General features: G+C 40.6%; 1 protein-coding gene across 1 annotated transcript in view; it reads right to left on the bottom strand.

The window, feature by feature from the left end:
* LOC125437562 overlaps positions 1 to 26,536 on the bottom strand; it is a 178,156-nt gene that overhangs the window by 121,736 nt on the left and 29,884 nt on the right. The window contains 3 exon segments of the mRNA XM_048505244.1: positions 1,253 to 1,382; positions 2,265 to 2,585; positions 7,155 to 11,447. Of these exon segments, the coding sequence (XP_048361201.1) occupies positions 1,253 to 1,382; positions 2,265 to 2,585; positions 7,155 to 11,447 (4,744 nt within the window).

Raw genomic sequence — 26,536 nt, 5'->3', positions numbered from 1 at the left:
ATATGATGTTAAACCAGAAGGTTAATAAATTTCTTCTCCCAATACATTTTGGTAATCAGGGTTTGTAAGGGGCAGGAAAATGTTTTCAGGGTGGGGAACATCATATGTCTCTATTGTCATAGTGAACAGGCCGATATACAACACTGTTGCCTTGGAAGTGGCAACATTCTTATTCCAGTTAAAAGCTTTGGCTTTATTTACCCTCATTGGGCAGCACACATAGCTAAAAAATGACTGGCTATGTGGTACTATAACATCATCACATTTTTACATCAATCCCAGCTTAGCTGCCATTACTGGAAGAAGAGGAAATCATATAAGAGAAACAACAGCAGATACGGAAAGTAAGAGCTTTTGCAGTTCTTTTTGCAGTTGGGGTGGGGGTGGGAACTGTGCCCTAAGAAAAGTCTCTTTTTGTCTCAAATATTTTTAAGAGTTACTAGCTGGCATTACTCTATTTATAACAACTGCACATTCATGATAAAAGCAATGTGACCTGAGACAGGGTTTTATGCAGAGGATCCCAAATTCAAATAGGTCCCTTCTAAACCAACTAACAATATTCACTGGATAGAATTGTACCATTTCAATACACTGCCACTTTCTGTCCATTACAATATCTGAAGTATCACATTCAGTACTTATAACACACTGTAAAAGTATGAATATTTTACAGTGAAGAACAAGTTGGTAGCAGACAATTTTTCCTACCCAAAATGTCACAAAAAAGTATTTACACCCATGAAACAGAAGTCACTCTGCAAGGAGTCTTGAAGTCAATTCCACACATTTCTCTCAAATCTGAAGACCACTAGCAAGAGAAGTACCCAGTAACTGTGTAAATTTATGTGGAAAACTTAGCAGACGTCAACAAATCTGCAAACCTCCCCTTATCTGCCAGCTCATGGTTCTGCTTTCATTTGCTTTCATGAAATCTTCAAAGTATGCTTATATCTATAAACTATCTCCTCTGAAAATGCTGTCAACGAGACATACAGGGTGATCATAAATCTCCATGGAGACATCTCATGAAAATAGCATATCCTCCCTAAACACTTCCCAGATGAATGAGCAAGTCACCACACCTCAATCTTAGTCTGTAATGCAAACTGAAAAGATTTTAAAATGTCATATCAAAGTAGAAAGACAGTGACAATTAAGGGCAACAAGAGAATAACCCAACCATTTCAAAATGAACCAGTCAATAGCAAAATGCTTCAAAATCAGGTGTCTACTGTAATGGTGTTCCTACCTGGAAAGGAGATATGCTGCCTCAGGCCCATACAGTCCAAACCTGTGGGTGTGCTCTGGAAATAGAGATGTGACTTGAAAGGGTGAGCATTGAAGGCCACTGGTGAAGAAATGGATGGTTGCATTTTAATCTGCCAAAAAAAGTGGTAGCCATGAATTAAAGGGTCACGTAGATCAGAATTCTGACCCCGCCCAAAACCTTTTGCCAAATCACATATTTCTTGCTCCAACAGTGAGATTATAAAGTCAGCAAACAAACTGTTAAATCAAAACAGAGAAAATTATGTCTGACGAATGCAAGAAGCTCTATATGCATCACTATGCACTATGGTATCAATAAAATACTAAGGGCCTGCAAAATGGAACTCTTCCAACAGGTATTCCTCCAGATTTGGCCACTGGTTTGACTTGTTACCCTCTGTGTAACTGCTGGCCAATTTGATGCTTCTGACTTTGGCCCCTTCCGCACACACAAAATAATGCGTTTTCAAACCACTTTCACAACTGTTTGCAAGTGGATTTTGCTATTCCACACAGCTTCAAAGAGCACTGACAGCAGTTTGAAAGTGCAATATTCTGCATGTGCGGAATGAGCCTTATAGTGCTAAATACTGCAATGCTGGGATATGTATGGGTTTTTAATTTAGACTGTTGTGATATTTATTGTATTGTAAACTGCCCTGAGCTTTGGAAGGGAAGTATAGAAATCTAATAAATGAATGAGAAGCGGATGAAAATATCAATATACTTAATATTTAGTGTGTGTGTGAACTTTTCAAAGCCCAGTTATCCTGACTGCTGGCTTATCATGCATGACGGAACAAATGCAACAGAAAACTCTCTTTCATGAGACTCCATTTTGTCAGGGGATCTATTAATATATACTTGACTTACATACACTGTTAGACACAAAGAAAGCAGCAGAAGTGGTTAAATGTACAGCTGGGAGAGAGAGGGCAAGAGCAGAGAGAGGCAACCAGCAAGAGAACACAGGAGGGACCTTGTTTTCTTACTTTTAACTGATCTTCCGGGAGGTTACTTGGTTCAGTCTCTCTGTCTGATTGTGTTTCCTTCACAAGCTTCCTTTTCCGATTTCTTTCCATCCATGCATCATCAAAGCTAAAACGTTTGTACAAGGGTCTGCGCCTCTTCCTCTGGGAGCACTCGTTTGCTCTTCCCTCCTGAACATGCAAGGGAAGCATCCAGGCTTTGTTCTTGATGAGTGAAAATGAGTGTGGAGACAATGGCATCTCAGTAAATGTTTTTCTGCAATGGAGACCCTGTTTCTCACCTGGCCTCTTTTCTGATGTAATTTGACTTTGCTGGATACTGTCCTATTTCATAAATAACAGTTGGAAACAAAAACTTGATTGGTTTGCTTGTTAAGCAGCTGATGGTAAAGCAACTGAGTTGATCCTGGAATCACGTGCTAAGTTCTAGCAAAAACATTTGCCTCTCTGTAGAGCAGTGGTTCTCAACTTTCCTAATGCCGTGACCCTTTAATACAGTTCCTCATGTTGTGGTGACCCCCCAACCCGAACATTTATCCATTTTATAGATGGAGAACACTGATGCAGAGAGACTTAGGTGACCCCTGTGAAAGGGTCATTCGACCCCCAAGGGGGTCCCGACTCCCGACTCACAGGTTGAGAACCACTGCTGTAGAGTAATACCTCCTAAACCTTATAAATTAAACTTCCATTGCTAGGGAACCACACAGTATCAATGACCTTCAAGCCTTGGTTCCTGTCAGTAAAAAGGTAGTGTGGCAGGGACAGAACCATTCCAGGACAGTTTTGGCCTTTGATGGAGGGTTGCTTGGGGATAGGCGGACCTCATATGATAGGCAGCCTATCATAGGCCCACAAGTAAACACTAAGCAACTTGCTATCACACAACTTCCAAGAGTTACCCATGCCCAGCAGTTTCCTGTCAAACAGCAACCACTTCATAAAAGCCATTAGGATGTAGTGGTTAGAGTTTCAGACAAGGATTTGGGAGACACAAGTTTGAATCAACACTATACTGTGAAGGCTCCCTGTGTGACCTTGGACCAGTTACACATTCCCAGTCCAAAATATCTCACAGTGCTGTTGTGAGGATAAAATGGAGGAGAAAAGAATGATAGGCGACTGTGGGTACCCACTGTGGAGAAAGACATGGTATAAATAAAGTAAATAAATAATAAATATAACTGAAGATTTGTGGCAGATACAAGTATGCTGGTGGGTGGAAAGAAGAGAGGGATGCTGGGAATGGGAAGGAATGTGGGGTTTCTCAGGAGATAAGAAAAAAGAAATAGTGTGGGGAAGGGGATAGAGGGATAAATGAGGTACGCCCCTTCCCCACAACTCCTTACAGGTTCCCCACCATGCAGCTGCATTCGGGCCAGCAGCTAGGAAGGTGGTTTCAACAAAATGCTTGACACACTTAATTAAAAAAAAATGTTGACCACATAGGGACCAGCTGGCTTGGCACGGCTGCCCATCAACCAGAGGCAGTGAAAGAGTCAGACCTTGAAGTAGCATTGCAACTGTGTGTGCTTAATGCCACACCTACACTGACAAGTAGATCCCCCAATATTCCTTTATTCCCTTACAACTCACTGATTTTAACTTGCCTGATAGGTTAATTGCGAAGATAAAATTTATTGGGGAAATTTTAAGCTGCTTTGGCCCTTTCCGCACGGGCACTGGGGGGGGGGGTGTCGGTATAGTTTATGCCGGCGCACTTCTAATGGGACCAGTTTCGCGACAGTTGCACCGCCTCCTTAACAATGCTTCTTACCTCCCGGTGCGCCCAGCCTGCTTTTACAGCCAGTTGTGGAGGCCAGGGGACACGCCCCTCGCCCCAGCCAGAGCGATGACGCTGGAGAATGATGCTAGGGGGCGTGTCTCCTGGCCTGCACAACGCGACAGAAGGCGACCGGAGGTAATGAGCGTTTGGGAGGGCTGGGAGAGAAACGCCGGCTTTCACCCGGTGCCATTCGCATGGCACCAAATGGAAGCCGGCGTTTCCAAAATACCTCGCTCCCTGAGCGAGATTAAAAAACACAGTTTTGGCGGGAGCCGGGAGCCGCTGCAGCGATTTGACAGCAGCGCCTGTGCGAGCAGTCCCTGCCAAAATGCTGTTTTACCGGCCCGCTGCCACCGCTTTTGGCCCATGCGAAAAGTGCTTTTGAATCCCCATTATGAAGACAGTTGGGGTATAAATGGAACAAATAAATATTTTCACTGTGGTTACTAATCTCCAGATGAGGCTTGGAGATCTGTAATTTCAACTGTTTTTCTGTGCACTAAGATTCTCGTATTTGTGTCTGCATAGCTACAGAGATAGCTCACTGAAAATAATAAAAGGAAAACTATATATTTCCAGAATTGGCAGGAAGAGCTGACCATAACTAACTAGTTTTCAGGCTGAAAAGGCACCCAGGATAGGAGCCTGCAGAGCAAACGTCCTGGCAACCTTTAGTAAATGGAGGCATGGAGAATCTATTCAGTTGCACACAAAATGTCAAGCTGAGGGTGAAACTGACCAGAGAACAAAACGGTTGACTGGGAAAAAACATCTTTTCCCCTCTGACACCTTTGCTGTCTGGAAAACAACCAGAAGTCAACCCTCTTTGAGATGTCCCCCGGATGTCTTATTTTGGATGTGCAAGTAAGAAGAAGTAGTCAGTTAAGATGTCCCACAAATGGTTTTTTTGTGCTGTGTGGAACGTACCATTTTCATCTCAATTTATTTCTTGAATAGAAAACACAAATTCCAGAATTCCAGACTGTCAGTTCTAACCAGACATCTGGCAACCCTACTAATGGCAACCAGCATCGCACAGCTGAGCCATAATTTTTGTGTGTAAAAGCTGCAAGGGGAATGGAGGGAAAGTTTAAGATGAGGGGCAGATAGATTGGCTGGTGGGTGGGAAGGAGAGAAGAAAGCAGGAAAAGAAGCAAAGCAGGCCCATTCTGCACAGAACATAGAAAATGTTTTCAGGACAGAAAGCCTTTTGAGGTGGAATTCTGCACAGTTTTCTCCCCCAAACATTTTCAAAATATTTTATTTATGCTCAAAAAGTTTTTTTCTGAAATTGTTAATTAGAAATTTTTTTCCTAAAACCATTTTGAAAACATTTCCTGCTTGCTGTGCAGAAAGCAAGAAATGTTTTATTTTTTCCGCCCAACTTTAAAACTTCCACTTTCATTTTCTCCACAGCTCGTACCCACCGTTTTGTGCTGCTGCATAGATTTTCAGTGCCACCTGCCATTTGCTGAGTGATTTTCGTGGATATTTTTTTCAGCTGGCATCACAGCCAGCTGCTATTTCAGTGTTTAAAGTACATGAATAAAGTTTTGCCTCACAATTAGTTTTGCCTTACAATTTTGAGAACGTGTTGTTTTCCCATTTTTTGGGTTTGTTTTCAATGAGGTGTCTTCAAAGCTACAAAGACATGATATGAGAATTCTGCAGCACATTTTCTCTGGAAAGGCTTAATTTCCCCCCACTTTGCAGACAAAAAAACCCCATGTTTTTTTAAAAAAAATCTACAAGATTGTGTGTGTGTGTGTTGAGTGGAAAAAGCCACGATGAGGCTTTCAGAAAAGGAACATAGGAAATAGTTGGGGAAGGGGAATTGAGATGTCTTTGTGGGTCCCCCTGCTTCAAATTTACAATTTTGGTCTTACAGTTAAAATTTGTGAATTGATCTTGAGAATCTAGCTTTCATTTTAACAAAAAAGCACCTGGGGAAATATGTGAAAATATTCAAGATAGGAATGTTTCAAAAGAGAATTTTTTCATTTGGACACAAACTGTCAGAGTCAGGTAGATACCTCTGGGAATTATCAGTCCTGATTTCTTTGAAACCCTCAAAGTAAACTAATGACCATAAGCATACTCTGTGTCTCACCTAAACTGGCCAAAACATGAGGCCAATACATCAAGAACCACTTAACATAACATGACTATCCTGCAATAAAAAAACTTGACTCCAGAGGGCATAACAAAACTGATCCACATTCTTAAGAGTTGCCTTGGCACGATGTTATATCCCTATGTGCTTTAATAATCTTGCTTCCTCCCAGTATCCTGAAGTTTAACCTACATCTTTCCCTCAGACATGGGTCTTACTTGGTTAAACCATGAAAGCTAGAACTTCCCCATTCTCCATGTGCTCTTTCATGATTGTATTGAGTATGGAATCTCTGAGACCTAACTTATGAACCTGCATTGAGCAGGCACTACAAAAATCCCCTCTGAAGCAATTTCAGTGATTAACTGAGTAATACAAATCACAGCCCAGCATCACAGCATGTCAGCGTGTCAAGTATTCCCTGAAGCAAAAAACTGTTCATTTGAAAACAGTTTGTGTGCATCATTTCATGCTATGGGGGATATAAGTAATGCAACAATGAATGAAAACAATAGCAAGAGCACTGGAAGCACAATAACTGAGGATTACTTGGTATTTTCATGTTAAAGAACAAGATCTGCAAATTAAGAAATCCTCTCTATTCACTGGAGGACAACAGTAGCATTCAACATTACAGCTTCAAATCAGACAAAATATGACAACATAATCTGTCCAGCTGTGTCCAAATAAATGTAATCCCATTAGCCAAATATGTAAATGTATACAATTTAGCTGTAGAAAAGCTACATGAATGATCAGCTCTGATGTCATCTTTCCTTCTGAATGTATTCTTAGAATTACTTTCAAAAGATGATTTCACAAGTGCTGAAACTGACATCAGAGCTGTTCCACAATCCCATTCCACTGAATGACATGCAAATAGCTTCTTCTGGAAGGAAGAGCATTCTATATTTTAGTGGGGAGGAATGCCACTGTACCCAACACCATCAAAGATAAACTATGTCCCTACCACCACCAAAGCATGGCGACTCACCTCATCTCTGATGATATCGCTCACTGAGGAAACAGTGTTTAAGCTGATCTGTGACTGGCTGCTTATACCACTGTCTTCTCTTTGATAGTCATTATCTAATGAATGCATAGACACCAAGAAGCTAGACCTAGGCTTCAATGTCTTTGGCTTCTCTGGAGTTTCTAAATTGCTATCATTCATAGAAATGTTGCCCAGGGATATCATTGAAGTTGAGCTCAATCTTCCAGGGTAATGGAAACCCTTTCGAGAACTGGTCCTGGGACTCTGGGGTTTGGGGCTCATAGGCCTGCATGGCATATCTTTCCGTTCGTACATTGACAGCTGGGGGCAAGAAGGAGTGAAGTGAGAAAATGATGACTGCAGGTCAATTGGACTAACTGAAGATTTCAACCAAATTTCTTCAAAAGAAGCATCTTTGTCATTGCCCATTGCTTCTTCTTTCCCATTATAGTCTGGGCTGTGAGGACAGTTTACACTTAGTTCACGAGATACAGCCTTTCTTCTCCTCCTGGCATCCACAGGCATAAAGTCACTGATCCCAGATGAATCAGAATACCCAGCTTCTGTAGAAGAACCATTAGACACTTCTGAACTCAGACAGACTTGTCCACTGTGGAACTCAAGCTTTTCTTTGGATGATCTTCTAGAAAAGCTCCCAGGACTTCTCTGTGTAGAAGGACTCTGCTGTGTTGGAAGGGAACTGTAGGCAGATCGCTTCAGACCATCTGCCTCTTTGCTTTTCAGAAAGGCTTTCCAGGATGTTTGGTACAACTTGGCTTTTTCCTTTTCATTTTTCATCAAAATCTTTGGACACTGTTCTGCATTTTCCTTCTCCAGAGATTTAGATTCAAAGAAGCTTGACAAGGATCTGTGGGCCAAGGCCAATCTAGTCCTAAAGTTTTTACTCTCTGTGTTTTTGTTCCTTTTAAAGTCATTCTCAGATGAGGATTTCCTCAGTTCAGGGTATTCTGTAGACTCACTGTCTTTATTCTCAACAGAAGTCAGCACTTTTCCTTCACAGTATTTTGGTCTGGCCATTTCTGGAGTAGGATTGGGGCTCACATCTTCCAAGAGTGTCCGGCCAGAGCTGGAAGCCTTTCTCAGGCTAATTCTGTTAAATGGTCCAGCAGATCTCTCATAGAATAAGTCGTCATCATCTGAATACTCTGCAAGGCAGTTGTCTCTACTTTGGAAAGTGGAGCAGGATAAACTGTTTGGCAAAGGCTTCATGCTCTCATCTACCTCACCCTCTTCCTCTCCACCTAATTCTTCTGTCTTGTTTTGGGTGCTGCCTTGATTTTCAGTAGTTACTATCTTGCTTTTCCTGAAGGAGGCCATTTTTGAAAAACCTAAAAATTTAGAATGCTTGAGAGATTTCTCTGTGATTCTAGCCTTACTGTTTTTCTGAACTGCCTTGTAGAAACTGCTGTTACTACCCTGGAAGTTACACATATTTTCATCCATCTCCTCGCTGTTTGTGCTACCAGTGCTGATATTATCTAGACTTGTTTTGGAGATAATATTTTGGTTGTCAATTTTCTCTGAAGCATCATGGACATCCATGTTTAATTTCTGTTCATGGTTGGTGCTGATGCACCTGGAATCTCCTAAAGAGAAGCTTCTGTTTAGTTCTGTCCTTGAAAAATTGCCACAATGGTTTATTTTTTCATCACAGGTTTTCATCACAACATCACAGGTTTTGGTATCTTCCTTCACAAAAATGCGTTTACCAGGCATATCATTCCCTAAGGTCTCACCAGTATCAGTGACTTCAGTACAGAGGCCACTAATGCTATTCATTACCTGCCTTCTTGCCATAGTCACACAAAGGTCTTGTTCTACATTTGTGGCCATAACTTCATCCCCCACCATATGAACCCTTGTTTCAAACTGTAAACTGTCTTGAGCTGTCTCAAAGTCAGAATCAGCATTCCTTTGACAGGCCTCCATTTTATCATCTCTTGCAAAAGAGTCTGCATTTCCCTCATCACTCTGGTTTTCCGTAGTGCTTTCCAAACTTAAATTATTTTGAAGGGAATCGTTTTCCACAGTTGTTCCTGTAGAATGTGCACAGTCAAACAATGGTGGGGAAGCTAAATAAGTGGTCTCACCTTCTTCATTAGTGGATTTTGCACTTTCTTGGTTAACAAGGAACCCATCTCGACCACCTGGTATGACACATGCTAGCAAACTGTCCTCTCCATAACTGGACTGTGCCTTGGAAGCTTTCTGTAACTCTTGATCATCTTTCAAGGGGATGAGGGGAGAGGCCAAATTCTCATGCTGCATTATCTCAGTGGTTAATCCGGCCAGATACTTCTCACTTCCCATATTCTTTATTTGTATCCCTTTCTGTCCTGGGGACTGTACCGATACAGATTTTAATGCTGAAACTTGCTCTGAATTTCCCTCATGACCAATGTAATGTGATCTGGATGCTAATTCTAGGCCTGAGACATCTTTCCCATCCCTAGAATAACAATTCTCCCTTTCCACACACACAAAATAATCATCTAATCCCTCCTGACCAGAAATAGGACACTTGAAGGCACCGGACTTCCTGCTCATATTCTGAAATACCCCTTTCCTTTGATGTGCTGTGAAGGCTCTTTTGCATGATGTTAGAACACCATCCAAACTTCCCCAATCTCTCCTCAACTCATTCACCCCCACAAAGGTTTCATTATTTGGGGATTCAAGGCAGTTTCTTTCTATGTCCAATCGTTTACTAACAGTGGAAGCATGGGTGTCACTGGAATTGTCACAGTTATCCATGATTTGCACACCAAGGTAATTTCCTTGGAATTCACCATTATGGTTTTCAAAGTTAGAACTAAGCTCCTGAGGGATTTCATGAATTCCTCTCCCACCCTCTAATTTGTATTGATTTGTTCTTAGTATCACATTAGCATTTAGATTTGTTGGTATACACTCCAGAGTGATCTCCTGTCCGGATACATGCTCAGACTGTTGTGATGGTGCCACAGACTTGCTTTCAGGAAATACATCTGCTCCTTTTGTTGTAAAGCCACAGGTCTTGAATTCATTGCGTAAGTTTGTACTGCTAACTTGATAGGTGTTTGCCACATGTGTTAACAGGTTCTTATTTGAGTCCAAGTGAGTATTAAGAAGTAATCCTTCAATGCCTGTATCCTTTTCCATCTTTAAAAACTTCCGTGAGCAGTCATCAAACCTTCGCAGATTTTCACATACACATTCATAATCTGACACTGCTAGGTGCAATCTGGAGCATGACCAACTTAATTTATGCTTTGGGCAAATACAGTCATTGGCATTGGCACTTATGTTCTCAGGAGTGCTGTGCCATGATTTAACTTCTAGGTTCCGTGGCCTCTGGAGTGGCACGTGAAATTTAGATTTTAAACCTGGTAAACCTGTTGTCTTCAGATTTCTGCCACACAAGTGCGGAACAGTGGTTTGCTTAGTGTCCACGATACTTTTCCTGCTACATTGGCTGCTAGGTGTGTAATCTTTGTAACTGACACCGAATGCCTCACAGTTTCTTTTCCATGTTCTGTCTGTTTCTAAGTAAACATTAGGCAAACTTAACCTCGAAACAGTTTCTGTGTGAACAGGTGTGCACTGAGTCTCAAGAAAAGTCAGGGAGCTTTCAGAGTTTGATCTAACAGAAGCAAGCTCTTTCACTGCGATCCCTGTGTTATTTCTGGCTACACCATCTTCAGCCAAATGTTTTGAGCTGACTTGTAATGACATCTGTTTACCTACATATCTTGTCTCTGCTACCAGTGTAGCCTCAGTCTTTAATACAGAGTCTTCTTTAGTGGTCTCTAACCCAATGTAGGGCACGTTATAAGTTAACATTCTCTCCTTCCCATTGGCCTCTTCTGTTCGTAATACTTCTGTACGCATCTCCAATTCACCTTTGTTATGTGATCCTTGTAGAACTGTATGTAATTCCACTGCTTCCTTTTGCATATATTCCAGTGATCTTGTGCACAGCGGCCTGGAAAGGACTTTAGGTTCAAAAAAATTAAGCCATGGTTCTTCCATTTCTGAAGAAAAGCAATGTGAACTCAGGCTTGGTTCTCTGGTGAGGTCACTAGCAATGGACTCTGAGTCTGATACACTTTCATAAGGCTCCGTCTTTATGTCTGATAATGATTCACTCTGATGTGACTGGGTTTCAAAATAGTCTTCATCTGTTTCCTGGCCTGATCCACGTATCTCCAACTCTAAAGTGCTAGGGACCAAAGAAGTCTGGTCTTCATCAGGCGCCCCTTCACTCGTGCAATTTTCTACTGGCTCTGGGGGCTACACAGAAAAAGAGAAAAGTGTCCGTCAAAGATGGATCTTCCCAGAAAAAAATCTTACTATACATAGTTAGTATTCTTTAATATTTAAATATTCTGGCTTGGTTCAGACATGAATGCTATAGTTTGCTATAGTTAGTTACAGCCAAACCAGAACACTTGTGTGGCAAACTATGATTCCAAACTCAGATTTAATCCTCATTTGGAACAATAATTTACTTGGAAAGTATGGAAACCATGGTTTGCCAGTTCAGATGTGAGAGAAAATTGCAATTTGATATAAAAACAGAAGCACTTAATTCAGTTACCATATAAGCCCAGGAAGAAGAGGGATAAATGTGAATGTGAATCTAAGGATGTGAGTCAAAGGATCCATCCTCCAGTCTCATCCATACAGGGGCAAACCATGGGTTACCATTACATGTGAACAAAGCAAGCATGTAGATAATCTCGTCTATAGTGCATTATTATAACCATTGTCTTATATTTACAGATGAATGCATATGCCCACTTGCTGGGCAATAACCCCCCCTGAGCAAAGTACATTCAAATTTTGTGTAAATGTATACAAGACCTAATCATGTGCCTATTTATTCATTACTAAGACCCAGCTGATCTAGGGTGCTTCCTCCTAGATTAGAAATGCAGCCATAGAATTGCAGCCTAAAATACTGATGTGTTGGCCTCTCTGCTGGTTCATTTAGGGTTGCCAACTTCAGCTTGTGAAATGACTGGAGATTTTATGGGTGGGGCCTGGAGAGGGCAGGGTTTATGAAGGACAGGGACCTTAGTGGGGTATAATGCCATATAGTCCAATCTCCAAAGCAACCATTTTCTACAGGCAAACTGTTCTCTGTAGTCTGGAAATCAGCTGTAATTCTAGGAGATCTCCTTGCCCCATCTGGAGATTGGCAACCCAATATCCTGTTTTGGTCCACAGTCAACTTCATGATCTTTGTGAATTACCCTTAGAACTTTGGAAAGGATACAACATTCCATGATGAGAGCACAATGTTTCCTAGATGTTACACATCCACCGAAGTAAGAGTCTAACCCTCAAGGTTGCACAGAAAAAATAAAAAAAAATTAGTGGGCTCTCTGCTGCTTAGATATAACAATGCTGCTGCCCTCTCCCCCACTCAGCCTCTGTTCATATCAACATACAGTAAGATCAACTCATTAGGACATAATTTTTATAACTTTTATACATTTTATATGCATTCAAGTTCAGCAACTCAAATGTAAAATAAGTAATTTAATGCCTCCCTCTAGTGGCTAAATTAAAGATGTCTTCATAGTATTTTGACAGAACATACAAGCCCTTTTGAATGAGCGCATAAGGTCAAAAGTAATGAGCAAGATTACAGCTGCCCTCTCGTGCTTCCATCACCTCCACACATTGACTTGACAGAACAGTTCCTGCACACATATAAAAGTATGTGAATTAGGTATTTCCACAAGAGCTGTGCAATTCTCAGACATGTGGAAAAATTCTGGCTGCAATCCTAAGAACACTTCTCTGGTAGTACACTCCATTGAATGAAATGGGACTCATTTCTGAGTAGACCTGCTTAGGATTGCTCCTTTAATTTACACTTGTGCTTGTGTAGGTTCTGTTCTGATCTTGCAAGCAATGTATGGAGATTTGAAGTGAGGAAATCAGGTGCAATTCTGTTCCTTCCTTCAGGTGCTGACTTCTGAAGGTATGAAAGCAAGTGCTTTTTCAAGTGATTTAAAGAATGTTTAATGTGTCTTTAAACTTGTAAACATTGATGATCTGGTATATAACATAATTTTTTTTATTTTTACCTAGGTTCCTAAATATTTGGATATTTAATCTGAATGATGTTTTCCTATTGCTATGAACAGATGACGACTTTAAAAACACATATTTTTAGTTGCTGGTGGCTATTTCCTGCCATTAAAAAACAGTTCCTCCTAAGGGTATGACATTTCCATTACTAGAATGGAAGGCATTAATATCTGAATAATGCTAGTCGAACAGGCATCCCTGCAGAGATTCAAAAAACTGAAGAGGAAGTTCGATACTAATTCTTTGAACATGGTGGAATTGTTTGTTAATGAAAAATGAAAGAGTTTCTTCAAGATGCCAGGGTCTCTTTAAGAAAGATAACCTCTTACCTCTTTACCCACTAGATATTCAAAGGTTGATTCGATTTACTCTAGTTGATTCCATTTACTCCACATAACAGTTTCTACCATAGCAGTTGCAGCTACTGTATAGATTGGGCTATTTTCACCATGTTGCAAAAAACATTTCTTTTTGGATACTGGTGTGATGAAAATTGCTGAACCTTTATAGTAAATCATGCAGAATATGAACAGTAAGAAATTTTTCAGTTTATTTTTACCAACATTTATAGGGTTATTTTCAGCAGATCCTGAACTAATGAAATGTCTTTCTCATGTTGACCAGTATTTCGTTGGGAAACATGTAAAATGGGAGACACAAGTTCTTAAACACTCACTTGGTGATTATATGATGTAAAAAAAAAAAACTCTACAGAAAATACTATTAAACGTGCAGTATAGATTGCCCCTGGGAATACTGTTGTACCTGTAGGACAGTGATGGCGAACCTTTTCGAGACCGAGTGCCCAAATTGCAACCCCAAACCCACTTATTTATCGCAAAGTGCCAACATGGCAATTTAACCTGAATACTGAGGTTTCAGTTTATTTATTTATTTATTTATTTTTTCCACTTTTATACCGCCCTCCCCCGAAGGGCTCAGCATGTAGATTAAAAAAAAGGTTGACTCTGAGGCGTGCGTTACTCAGGAGTAAGCTTGGTGGTAGTTGGTGGCTTTGCTTTGACGCAACCGTGCATCTCTTCCAACGGGTGAATCACGACCCTAGGAGGGTTTATTCAGAAGCAAGCCCCATTGCCAGCAACCGAGCTCACTCTCAGGTAAAGGATCGCGCTTTAGTTCTCCGCATGAAAATCAGTGCGGTTAACCGCGCTTAACAGGGTTACCTACACTGCTTCCCCAAAACTAGGCCTTAGGTTTAATGCTAATAATCGAGCCCAGTGGCCCAGGCCAGCCTAGATGTGTGCGGGGGCGACTCTGTGCGTGCTCACAGAGAGGGCTCTGTGTGCCACTTCTGGCACCCGTGCCATAGGTTCGCCACCACTGCTGTAGGATAACCATAAATGAGGGAGAATTTTATTTTGTGTAGCACTATTTTTATCAATGCTGAAGAAGTCATGTTTCTTTAGAACTTTCTCTTTAGTGCAATATTTTCAAAGGAACTGTCTCAAGATTTGAATGCAGCAGCTACAAGCCTTAATTTAGGAAGAAAGATATTTTCCTGTCTTCTGGACCCTTCTCTGATTGTTCCTGCACAGTCTCTTAAACACTGAAGATTCATTTGTTTTTCTTACAGAAGAAAGTACCTGACTGTTGCTTTTGGAATCACCAGAGATGTAATATAAGAAGCAACTGGATAGAGAGGACATCATTTCAGTTGCCAAAAATACCATCAAGTGCTTAATTTTCTCCATCTGGCCTGATGTCACAGTGACAGAATGGCCCTGAGAGATTGCGGCCTGTAGATTCTGGCAGTGCCCAAAGTTGCAGGCAAGTAACTATACAGTATAGCATTGCTAGCAGCTAATACAGAGCTAATATGGTGCAGTGAGATTAAATCCCTGCTTTGCCATGAAAGTTTGCTGTGTGATCTTGGCTCTCAGCCTAACTTACAGGTAGTTGTGGGAAGAATAAAATGGAGGATGATATAAGCCACTATGAGTCCCTACTGAGAAGAAAAATGGGGTACAAATATCTAATTAAATAAATTAGGAGCTAGCTCAGCCCACAGCAATTATGGTCTCTAAGCGACATTGTTACATATGGGTTATTCACCCCAGCTTGGATGCGACTGGAAAGAAGTCCCCCCCCCCCTGTATCCCCACAGCATCATGGGGTTTTCATGCACCTACTGGGGTTTTATAAAACATTCTGCAATTTTTCCCAAACCAGCTTTACTGCAATGTATGGTCTTGTCAACATTGGTGCCATTTTGCCTGCTCCAGTGCCTCACAGTAGCCATCTCCCCGCCATCACCAATGGCAGGCTTTTAAATCAGCAACTGACATGTTGTTACAATGATCTGTTAGATTCTCCGACTATCACGATAACAATATATATAACACAATAACAATATATCAATTACTAGTTTTTTTAAATAAGGCCCCAGTGGGATGGGAGGAGATGGTTGATGCCACAGAGGCAAGAATAGGGAAAATGCAGGGAAACCTGCCATGTGGAAGCTCCTTTACCACCATTTTGTATTGTCAGCCACAGAAGCTACAGAGAAACTACCCAGGCCCACCCCCATGTGAAAAACACCAGTGTTTGCGAGCATCACACGACGTAACAGGCACATAATATTGAAAGGTTTAACCTTTCAACAAGACTACCCAAACTAGGTTGAAAAACAGGGTGAACCACAGGTTCCTTGTCACACCCTTGTGTGGTGATATTTTCACATGGGTGATGAATTAAGAAAAACGATTCTTCCACAACTATACACCTGTTTGCAATATGACTTTCTCAATTCTAGCAAGGAGTAGGTGTATCTAATTCAGTCACACATCCTCCACAAATTCCAGACTTCAAAATCACCTTGCATAGCATGAAGTACCACGAGAAATTCCAAATAATCAACAGGTCAGTTGTTATTCTAAAAGAATTATTCTAAAAGAATTATTGTGGGAAAACAAAAATAAAGACCTTCCCGTGTCCATAGTTCAGTTGGTCCATGCATGCCAACCATGCATTAGTTGGGACCATAGTAAGTATTCTGCTTTTCATGACTAATTCTAGAAACATTTGTGCTAGTTAAAGAAACCTGAGGCAAAATCTTTATTCTTACAGTGTAGGAAAAGGAAGTGTACAGTACTAGCCACAGTGCACTAGAAGCAAAGTTGTCAAAAGCACTTGTTGAAAATACAGTGCTAGCGGAAATGACTACAGCTGCACTCCTGTGGGGGTAAGGCCAATTGCCTCCAGTGAGACTTAATTCTATGTTAAATCAATAGGCAGGACCGGACTGAAAGGACAAAATCATACAATTTTAATCTCAAACAGCAAAATGGGATGCAGGAACCAAAGTATGGTCACCTAGACTTTTCTTTCTCAAAGATCTTGTCTCTTACCATGTTGTGGAGAGTTTACTTGAAATTTAGTTAGCCTTTTAGCTTTTCACCAATTTCTGTGACATATTGGTCTAGAAATATCAGTGCCTGATCCAAAGGATCTTCTGTGCTTTTTGAAGAAAGAAGATGCACTGTAGCCTTATGTTGAGGTATGTGCAGTACATGCCTTTATACCACACAGCAATGTAAGACCCTATTCATAATCTCTGAGGCTGTTTCTGCATGGGCCAGTTATACCGGCATGGGGAAGGTAAAAACACCATAGTGGGGGGGGGGGGAGATTGCACAGCTACAGCAGTGGCATTTACACACACACACACACACACACACACACACACACACACACACACACACGTGTTTTTTGGACTCGCTCAATGAGTGAGTCTTTTGGTAAATGCTGGCTTCCATTCAGTGCTGAGTAAACAGCACCAGGTAGAAGCCGGCGGTTTCCCCACATCGGCACAGATCCCTCCTATCTTGTCCCCCAGCTGCCGTCGCTCTGGAAAGGCCAGGGGACACGTCCCCTGGCCTCCGGCCCTGGAGGCATTGCCATGGCCATGTGGGTGTTTCCCCTGGCCTCTCAAGTGCGACGACGGCCAGGAGACAAGGTAAGAGGGATCGGCACTGGTGTGCCCATGCAAACGCAGCACCATGGGACGCAGGAGCACCAGGGCCGTTTGCAGGGCACCGTGCAAATGGTCCTGGGGGGGGGGTGCACTGGCGTCAACTATGCCAGTGCACCTCTGCTCGTGAGGTCGTGAAGAAACAGCCCAAGTCAAGAACTAGCAACTGTTCTAACTACTCACTTAAAGCACAGTACTTTTGTATTAGTTGGAACTTCAGATATATAAATATGGCCATTTTCTGTTTCTTTTTGGTTTTGTATGTTTTCATTATGAGCCTTTTCATTCCATGCACTTTCACTTGTTTCTTTTACACCATTTAGCCATTATATGCCAAAATAGTGCAAAAACAATAATAAACGTTCTGAAAATAATTGATCTAGGGAAACAGAAATGTCACAAATGTTGGAAGTGAAGGACTTTGTGTGTTCTCTTAACCTTACACTCCAGAAGGGGACTTGACTAAAGAGTCAGAGAGATAGAGGGGCCCTCCTTCTTCTACTGCTTTGACACCAGCCCTTTGATGTGTAAAGTGATAATCTCAGGAAATTTCCTTTTGCCTTTTCACCTTCTCTCCACATCACGTCTGCATCTTGCAACCATAAGGGCAGATCATATTCCCCTTCATCATAGAGTAGAAAACTATATTTATTCTATCATTTTCAGAAATTGAGTTCCTTTGCTTTCCCTAAAATGTTGCACTTTGAGATCTATGAGAAACCGTGGACCTGAGTTCCAGTAAGAGGAAAACATGCCTAACCAAGAATCCAACCTGAAGGGAATGTGCGCTCAACGCAAAGGAGACCAAATCAGCATAAATGGCCACAGTGCCCAATTAGTTACTCTGGAAGGTCATCAACCGAGCCTTCCCCTGATGTTGTCTTCTGGCACTGGTATTCAGAAGCTCACTGCCTCTGAATGTGGAGATTCCATTTAGTCGCCATGGCTAGCAGCTAATGACAGATCTATCCCTCATTTAATCTCCTTTCAAAAATGCCTGCACCCGTGTCCATCACTATATCTTTAAGCAGCCCCATCACAACAGAAAAGGGACTTTTTTATCCATAGAAAGGACTGAGTGGTCTTGAAATCTGCAGTTCCTAGGCATTTACCCAGTTACTGCTGAATTCTAGAACAAAATTCTAAAATAGTCCAGGATATCTCTCTTGCAGTGGATCTGGAAACATTATTGTTGGCTTATTTGAGTATTGCAAGAAGGGTTTTGTTTTTGTCTGAAACTAAATGGTTAATACCAAAGTTCTGGGAACAAAAGAACACACACATCATCCTTCAATGGTTAATTAAGATCTGGGAAATCATAAGCACATTGAAATCAACCTACATAATAATATTCTGAAGAGGTTTATAGCAAGTCCTAAAGCACTAAAATCCTCAGACAAGCTGTTAAAATTATTTTGGAATGCTAACAAATGTGTGCTAGAAATTTCTTGTTAAATTATTTTTTCCCATTCTGTCTGTGTTTTATTTTATTTTTATTTTACTAGCTACTTTCTCTGTGAAATGTTCGACAAATTTAAAAATAATTCTCACCCATGCTGTTCTAAACATACCATCACTCCTGGAGATGGAGAAAACCTCTTCTTGTGGTAATGCTGGAAAGTGTGATTTTGTGTCCTGCTCAGGCGGCATTTATTTTCAGGTACAGAAATCAATTTTTCTTTCCTTTGGTTCAGTGATCCATAAGCCTGATAGCCCTTCTTTATCCAGTTTCTGTTGCAAGTGATCTGGCGCTCCCATTGAGCTATTCCTGGTGACATCCTATTGGGTACCGCTTTGAATGCTGCCTCCATTTGCGATCCCAGTTCCACAGCCCTAGCCAGAGTCAAATAATCTATTTGTGAAAATAAGGCTTCCCTAATCCTCCAGTCTTTTGCTTTCTGAATCAACTGATGAAGCACCAGCTCATTTTGCAGAGATCCAAAGTCACAACCCAATGCCAACTCCCACAGGGCTGAGGCAAAACTCACGAAGGTCTCCCCAGGAAGCTGAACTCGCTGCCGGAAACAGAACCTCTGTAACTTCTTGAAGACACTTTGCCTGGATGTACAGTGTTCTTGAAACTCACTGATAGTCTCAAAGAGTGTAACAGGTCCCAGCTTTGTTAGAGTCTTCTGATTTCCCCCACCCAAATGGTGGGGAAGATGACACTCCATGTTCTCCAGTCCAGAGAGCTTCAGGCTGGACCCTAAGAAACCCGGGAACTGGCTGCTCTCCTAGCTCTGGCAGAAATAAAGGAGGCAAGAAATGCTGCAAGCAAGGCCACAGTGTGGTTCAAACATGCTACCTGGCTTTCCAAATTAGGAGCATAGGCTTAGTCAGCAGAGGCACATCAGATACTTACAACTGACTTGACCTGTAATTTACTTCCTCCGCCTTTTAAAATTCATTTTTCCCTAAGCACGGCTGCAGCCAGTATGTGTCATTGGGTGCATCCTCTCTACTGGAGGCTGGAGCACTGTTTCATCTCACCCAACCTTTTGGTTTTTTTTTTAAAAAAAACATATTTTAATTTATGACATAGTTTCTATTTAGAGAATGAGAGCTTGTTTTTAGAATAAAAATATTTCTGGTTAGCTGTTCTAAATAAGGGGAAACTAAAAGCAGAGATTGCCAACTTTTTCAGCCTGGACTGGATCTTCTCCAGTCATTACTGGTCCCCACTCTGGAGGTCTAGGATCATCTAGAAATGCTACTGTCTCAGCAAATAAGAAAGTTTGCCTATAGCCTTGCACTAGGGTTGGAGGTAGATGGCATGAAAAAGAGGAGGACTAAGGAAGGCAACAGAAAGTATCACTACCTACTACAGTAAAAGAACTCCCTCATACCAAGAGGCAATCTGCTCCACTGTTCTTGCCATTATGTTTCTCTAATATGCACCTGATTCCTGGTGATTTCTGCTAATCCGTTCTTATCCCGTCCTTTGGAGCAAAACAGTCTGCTTCATCTTCTACATATCAGCCCTTCAGGTATTTGATCATGTATCCCCATACTTGTCTTTTCTCCAGGCTGAATAATATTTTCTCCTAGGTCTGGTTTCTCACATTTCCTTCTAACTTCCTGCAACTGACTCCTTATAATGTCTTGTTCTGTCTGATTTCAAGTAGATATAAATTTCATGATAAAACATCACCAGATTACAAAAAATAAACCAAACAAACTGAATTCAAGCAACGCCTGCCTGATTCTCAAAAGCACAGGGCCTATTTCTTATTACACAGAAACTGAGCAACAATCTTTAAAAAAACAAAAACAAAAAAGGCAATAGCTACATCCTCAGCTCCCAACTATGTGTGGAAACTACTATCTAGAAGTCTGCCAAAACATTTAGAAGGGTGTTTTTTTCCCCTTCAGTAGTGGGTGTAACTTTACCATCCACATAAACCACATAATTCATCTAAATATAAACCAACTTAAATGCAGTGTCACAACTGCACATCTGCAAAACAGGAGAAACCTAACAACTTGTGGGTTTACAATTGTTTCTTGTTCTCTGATTAATGTATGGAGATGGGTTGTCTGCCACAGTGTTGGTGTAAAAAGTGCATGGGATCAAAGAATTGGGAATAAGTATGGGAAGACTAGGAATGCAGTTATCTAGAAACTGCACCATTTAGAACATTTAGGCAACCCTCCTTCCTTCCTTAGGTTAGTCTGATACCTTCTTCTTCAGCATATAAAAATTGCATCCATCTGTGATTATCTACTTAGCCATTGATCCATCATGCTGAAGTTCAGTGTCTTTCTTGAGACAAATATTATAATACTAGACTTGACTTGCCCTATTGCAGAAGGGATGTTTAACCCTGAAAAATGAACATGCTCATAAAATTGTAACAGAATATCCCCCAAAAGCTAAAACAGGCACACTAGTGTACCAGACACAGGTGACAGACAATCTCTGGTAAAGAGGAATTATTGGTAAGTGTATCAGTTTTATCCTAGTTTCATTGTCATGGCTCCTACAAAGAATTCTGGAAATCATAGAATGTTGTTTTGATATCCTCAGAGCTTTCGACAGAACTACAGTTTCAAGGATTGCCTGAGGAAATGGAATGACTACCAATTTAGTGCATACATATGCCCATACTCACAGTTACATACAGTTCATGGCAAACACAGAAATAACTATAGCCCATAATTACCTTCAATTAAAGAGCGCTACAAGCAGAGACCAATGTAAATTGTCTTAGAAAAACAAGTAATTTTAGCAAGGTTACTCTAGTGATGCATACATTTCTATGGAAGGTAAAAATACCAGAAAAATAGAATGCTTCACATTTCACTAACACTGGCAGCCATCACATTCTCTATTCCTCTGCTTATTTTTACCAGTATGGTACTCATGAATTAGATACCTGATCCAAAACCAGGAGCTTTCTCTACCATGATGTAGGATGCCTAATTTGCTATTTTGTGTTAATAGAAGAATTACATCAAAGTGGCTTTTATTAGAAAATCATAAACTATTTCCTACTGTGAGGTGGAGGGGATGGCAGTTAAAGCTTATCGTATGTAAGCTGAGGTACATCCCTGCCACTGAAAACAAACATTATTTTTCAAAAGATGGATATTGTCTTAGTATAGTTATTTTCAAATATTTTAAATAAGCACATTTCTGAGTTAAATTTACTTGATTTCAGGGCATTCTTCCATGGGTGCTTCATTTTCCTGAAGTAGGTGTACATTAGCTCCAGGATAATGTATCATGAGAGATTTATGATGTATAACATTATCCTGCTGAAGCCATAGAGACTAATGAGTAGGGCATTGGTCAAAACTTGCTGGTAGGACAGGTAAATTCATGGTATTTGGCTAGTTCAGTTGCTGGGTAAAAACCTTCTATCCCAGGGGTAGGGAACCTGCGGCTCTCCAGATGTTCAGGAACTACAATTCCCATCAGCCTCTGTCAGCATGGCCAATTCCCATCAGCCTCTGTCAACATGGCCAATTGGCCATGCTGGTAGGGGCTGCTGGGAATTGTAGTTCCTGAACATCTGGAGAGCCGCAGGTTCCCTACCCCTGTTCTATCCCCACCCCCATCTTAAGTCCAGACCTTTAAGTTTGCAAAGACACAAATGGGGCTAGGTTTTGAGTTAGCTGCTTGCCAGCATGGGTGTGCTTGGGTGCTGTTCTCTGGTTCTCTTCAAGGCTTCACACCCAGGATGGCCATTCTTCCTGTGTCCTAAAATAGTACAGGATTACATGATATCTTGACATTTCTTCAGAAAAAAAAAGAGTGCAACATAAATAAATGTCAAGAAACTGTCTGATTTTTATATCTGGCCAGCAGGGAAAAGGGAAAATAAACTCAGCCCTAACTCAACATATACTATTCACAAAGGTTAAGTTACACAAACCAAAAAAACCCAACCAAATATTTATTATAAGCTGTGCACAAATAACCAATTTAAACACTGCAGGGCTAAAATACAAATTTCCAGTTTTACAAACAATTGTAACAATCCAACATACATAGTTAAGGTCAATGTCAAGTGCTCAATTACAACCAAATGAGTTTCAATCCCCAAGGCTTCCTCCGCGGCTGCAAGGCTTCTAACACACATTACTGAAAGGAATATTTTAATCATAGCCAGGTATTGCTCTCTGAAGAAAAGAAAAATGTTATTTATGAAATTGATCCCAAATTTGGTCATTTTTTACTTTTTAAACAAAGTAATCTACCTTTCACTTTGTGTGGTATGATATAAATATAATCCAGGCCATGAATTCCTTTGCATGGTTCCTGAACTTACATAATGGTCCTCACAGATGTTAAAATCTAAGACGTAAAAATTACACCTAAACCACATTATCTAAATAATTAATAAAGTATTTGGATATAAAATCAATAAATCCAGAAGTCTAACCTGTAATTTTGTTTAAAAAGTGTGTTTTAATTGGTTATTTGTGTATGCCTTATAATAAATATTGTGTTGATTTTATTTGTGTAACAACCCTTGTGATATTATATAATATTTTTTAGCCTGGCATTAGCCAGTATAGGACTGGTTTTTCCCTCAATTTATGTTTTGTCATTTTTTCAGAAGTTTCTTGCTTATGCATTATACATTCTTGTTTTTTCTGTCTCTGTCCTTTTAAAACTTTCAAAATTGCATGATACCATTATTCCAAGCTGTTGATTTCAAATTTGTTGCCTAATATTACTGTTAAGGGGATTGTTCCTATTATAGGACACTGCTAATCAAGCCTGATGGTCAACTACCCTGTTTTCCCCTAATATAAGACATCCCCGAAAAAATAAGACATAGGTAGAGATTTTGGTTAAGTGGCAGAAATAGAAGGCATCCCTCCAAAGTAAGACCATAGCAAAGTTTTTTGTTTGGAAGCATGCCTGACAAACAGAACACAGGAAAAAAATAAGACATCCCCTGAAAATAAGACATATTAGCACATCTTGGGGAGCAAAAAATTAATATAAGACACTTTAATACTATATTAGGAAATTTCTGATGCAAAAGAATTGGGGGAAAATAAAAGTCTTGTCATTCTTGGAACAGGGAGAGAAGGGGTCCATGAATAGTCTAGAGAGAGAAACACTCTGTATATTCCTAAAAGGCTTGAGTTCTCCCAAGCTTCAAATTAAAAGAGAAACAAGGAAAACATATTCATCAAAGCTACAGCAGGTCTCTATAACTTCAGTGAAAGAAAAAAGCCTATCCCATCCTATGAAAATGAGACTGGGGTTGATCTCTAGCATGTTCAGTCAGAACCCTAATGTATGCAGACGTCAGCAGTAGAATTGCTAGTTCCTAAGTCCCTTCATTTTGTGCTCTCTTCCAAAGTTACAGTAAAGTTATTACAGGAAACACAAGTCTTTGAAAGAACTATATATGCTAATGAAATTAAAGGCTGACAAACCAGTTCCAAACAGCTCAAAGGAAAATATTTCTCACAAGGGAATATGTTCTCCCTCACATTCAGATGTAAAGAGATTTAGGCAGAAATGGGGCTGGCTATGCAGAATATGTTTCTCTATTAATGTATTTATAGCAAAGGCATGCATTTAACTACAGCCATTGCTATGAGATGCAGCCTGCTTCTGTTGCTGTTTTAATGGATGCATGGTTTCGAAAACTCGAACAGAATAAATGTTACCAATGTCAAAGAAACAGAACTGACCTTCGAGGTACAATTTGTTTCATTCTGCTCTAACAATGAGAATGTGGAAACATCTTCACACCATTCAGAATGTTTAACACCACCATAACAGAACACAAATTCACTACATCATTTCAAGAGGTGTTATTTAGTGGTATTTATTCTGTTGTGAGCTCAATGAAACAAATACTTCTGTGGTAAACTATAGGTATTTATTTGCAAAAACAACCCTGCAAGAGAAGATCTACCTGAAAATCAAGGACAATGTTACAATTAAAATCTATTTTTCATCTTGGGAGTGCTGCTTATACTTGGAGTCTTTCAAATTGGTTTCAAATAAAACTACTCATGTTCTGCTGACTAATAATATTGCAATCTGCATTAAAGCAACCATAAAAGCAACTGTTGGAAATGCAGTAAAGCAAGTAATCTTCATCTGTGTTTTCTCTCCAATCCTTTAATCTCTGTTCTGGTCTTACAAAATGAATCAAAAGTTACACTGGTAGGCATTATCCAACCTGAACTTTTACACAGCAGATAAACATTGAACACCTCAAAATGCAAATTCGTTTTCAGCAACATTCCATTAAGTTGTCTGCAAATTAAAGGATTCAGGATGATTATCTAATTTGGTGAAGAAAACCCTGTCTACCATGTTCTGCAACACCTGAAGAACTGGAAATTATTGGGAGGGGCAAGCTATTTTTCTCCTGGGTATTAAAATTCCTATTCATTTTGTGATTGTATCAAACTTTCTGCTTCCTATGAGTCAGTTCCTTTGTATACAACTTATTTTAAAAGGCAAAGAAAAGCCAGGTGTAATCAACAGATTCAACCAATGGCATTGGAACCCTGTGAAAAGCTTCATCTTTGTAAACCTTACACAAGAATCTGAGGCCTGGATCATGGATGCAGGAGAACAAGGTGGCAGAGCGCTTAGGCAGCAGCATGGATTATGCCACTTCAGACTGCTTCAGAGTTCTCCTACAGGCAGGGGTGGCCCATTCACTAGAAGGAGATTACCTGGGCACCAGTGGTGGAGGGACTTCCAGTCCAGCCCTGGTTTTCTACCACCTCCATACCTGATTACTCTCCATCCTGGATACTGCCTCTCAAAGGTGGGGTTGGCCATACAGAGCCTCCTTTCTGTAGCAGGCAGCTGACAAGCAGCCTGCTGCCTTCCCCCTTCTCTCCTTAAGGAGGTCCGGGAGTGCAGCAAGCACAGGATCAGCCTTTTCCTTTTTTACCTCCTGCGCCTCCTGCCTGACAGCAGGGGAGGCAGGCAGTAACTCTCATCATGGTGTGAAGGAGGGTGGATGGTTGCCTGATTCTGTGCTCCCCCTCTCCCAGTCACCAGGGGTTGCTGGGCTCTGCCTTGCTTTGGATGGCCATTAGGGAAGATGAAGACAAGAGATTGTTTCCATAGTGCTGGGAATTGTAGTTCCTGAACATCTGGAGAGCCGCAGGTTCCCTACCCCTGTTCTATCCCCACCCCCATCTTAAGTCCAGACCTTTAAGTTTGCAAAGACACAAATGGGGCTAGGTTTTGAGTTAGCTGCTTGCCAGCATGGGTGTGCTTGGGTGCTGTTCTCTGGTTCTCTTCAGGGCGCCCACCCAGGATGGCCATTCTTCCTGTGTCCTAAAATAGTACAGGATTACATGATATCTTGACATTTCTTCAGAAAAAAAAAGAGTGCAACATAAATAAATGTCAAGAAACTGTCTGATTTTTATATCTGGCCAGCAGGGAAAAGGGAAAATAAACTCAGCCCTAACTCAACATATACTATTCACAAAGGTTAAGTTACACAAACCAAAAAAACCCAACCAAATATTTATTATAAGCTGTGCACAAATAACCAATTTAAACACTGCAGGGCTAAAATACAAATTTCCAGTTTTACAAACAATGGTAACAATCCAACATACATAGTTAAGGTCAATGTCAAGTGCTCAATTACAACCAAATGAGTTTCAATCTCAAGGGGCTTCCTCCGTGGCCAAAAGTAAAGGTTTCTAACACACATTACTGAAAGGAATATTTTAATCATAGCCAGGTATTGCTCTCTGAAGAAAAGAAAAATGTTATTTATGAAATTGATCCCAAATTTGGTCATTTTTTACTTTTTAAACAAAGTAATCTACC

Source organism: Sphaerodactylus townsendi, linkage group LG08 (assembly GCF_021028975.2).
Source record: "Sphaerodactylus townsendi isolate TG3544 linkage group LG08, MPM_Stown_v2.3, whole genome shotgun sequence".
Classification (NCBI taxonomy): domain Eukaryota; kingdom Metazoa; phylum Chordata; class Lepidosauria; order Squamata; family Sphaerodactylidae; genus Sphaerodactylus; species Sphaerodactylus townsendi.
Note: the sequence above shows the minus strand (reverse complement) of the source record. Positions and strands in the feature narration are given on the sequence as shown.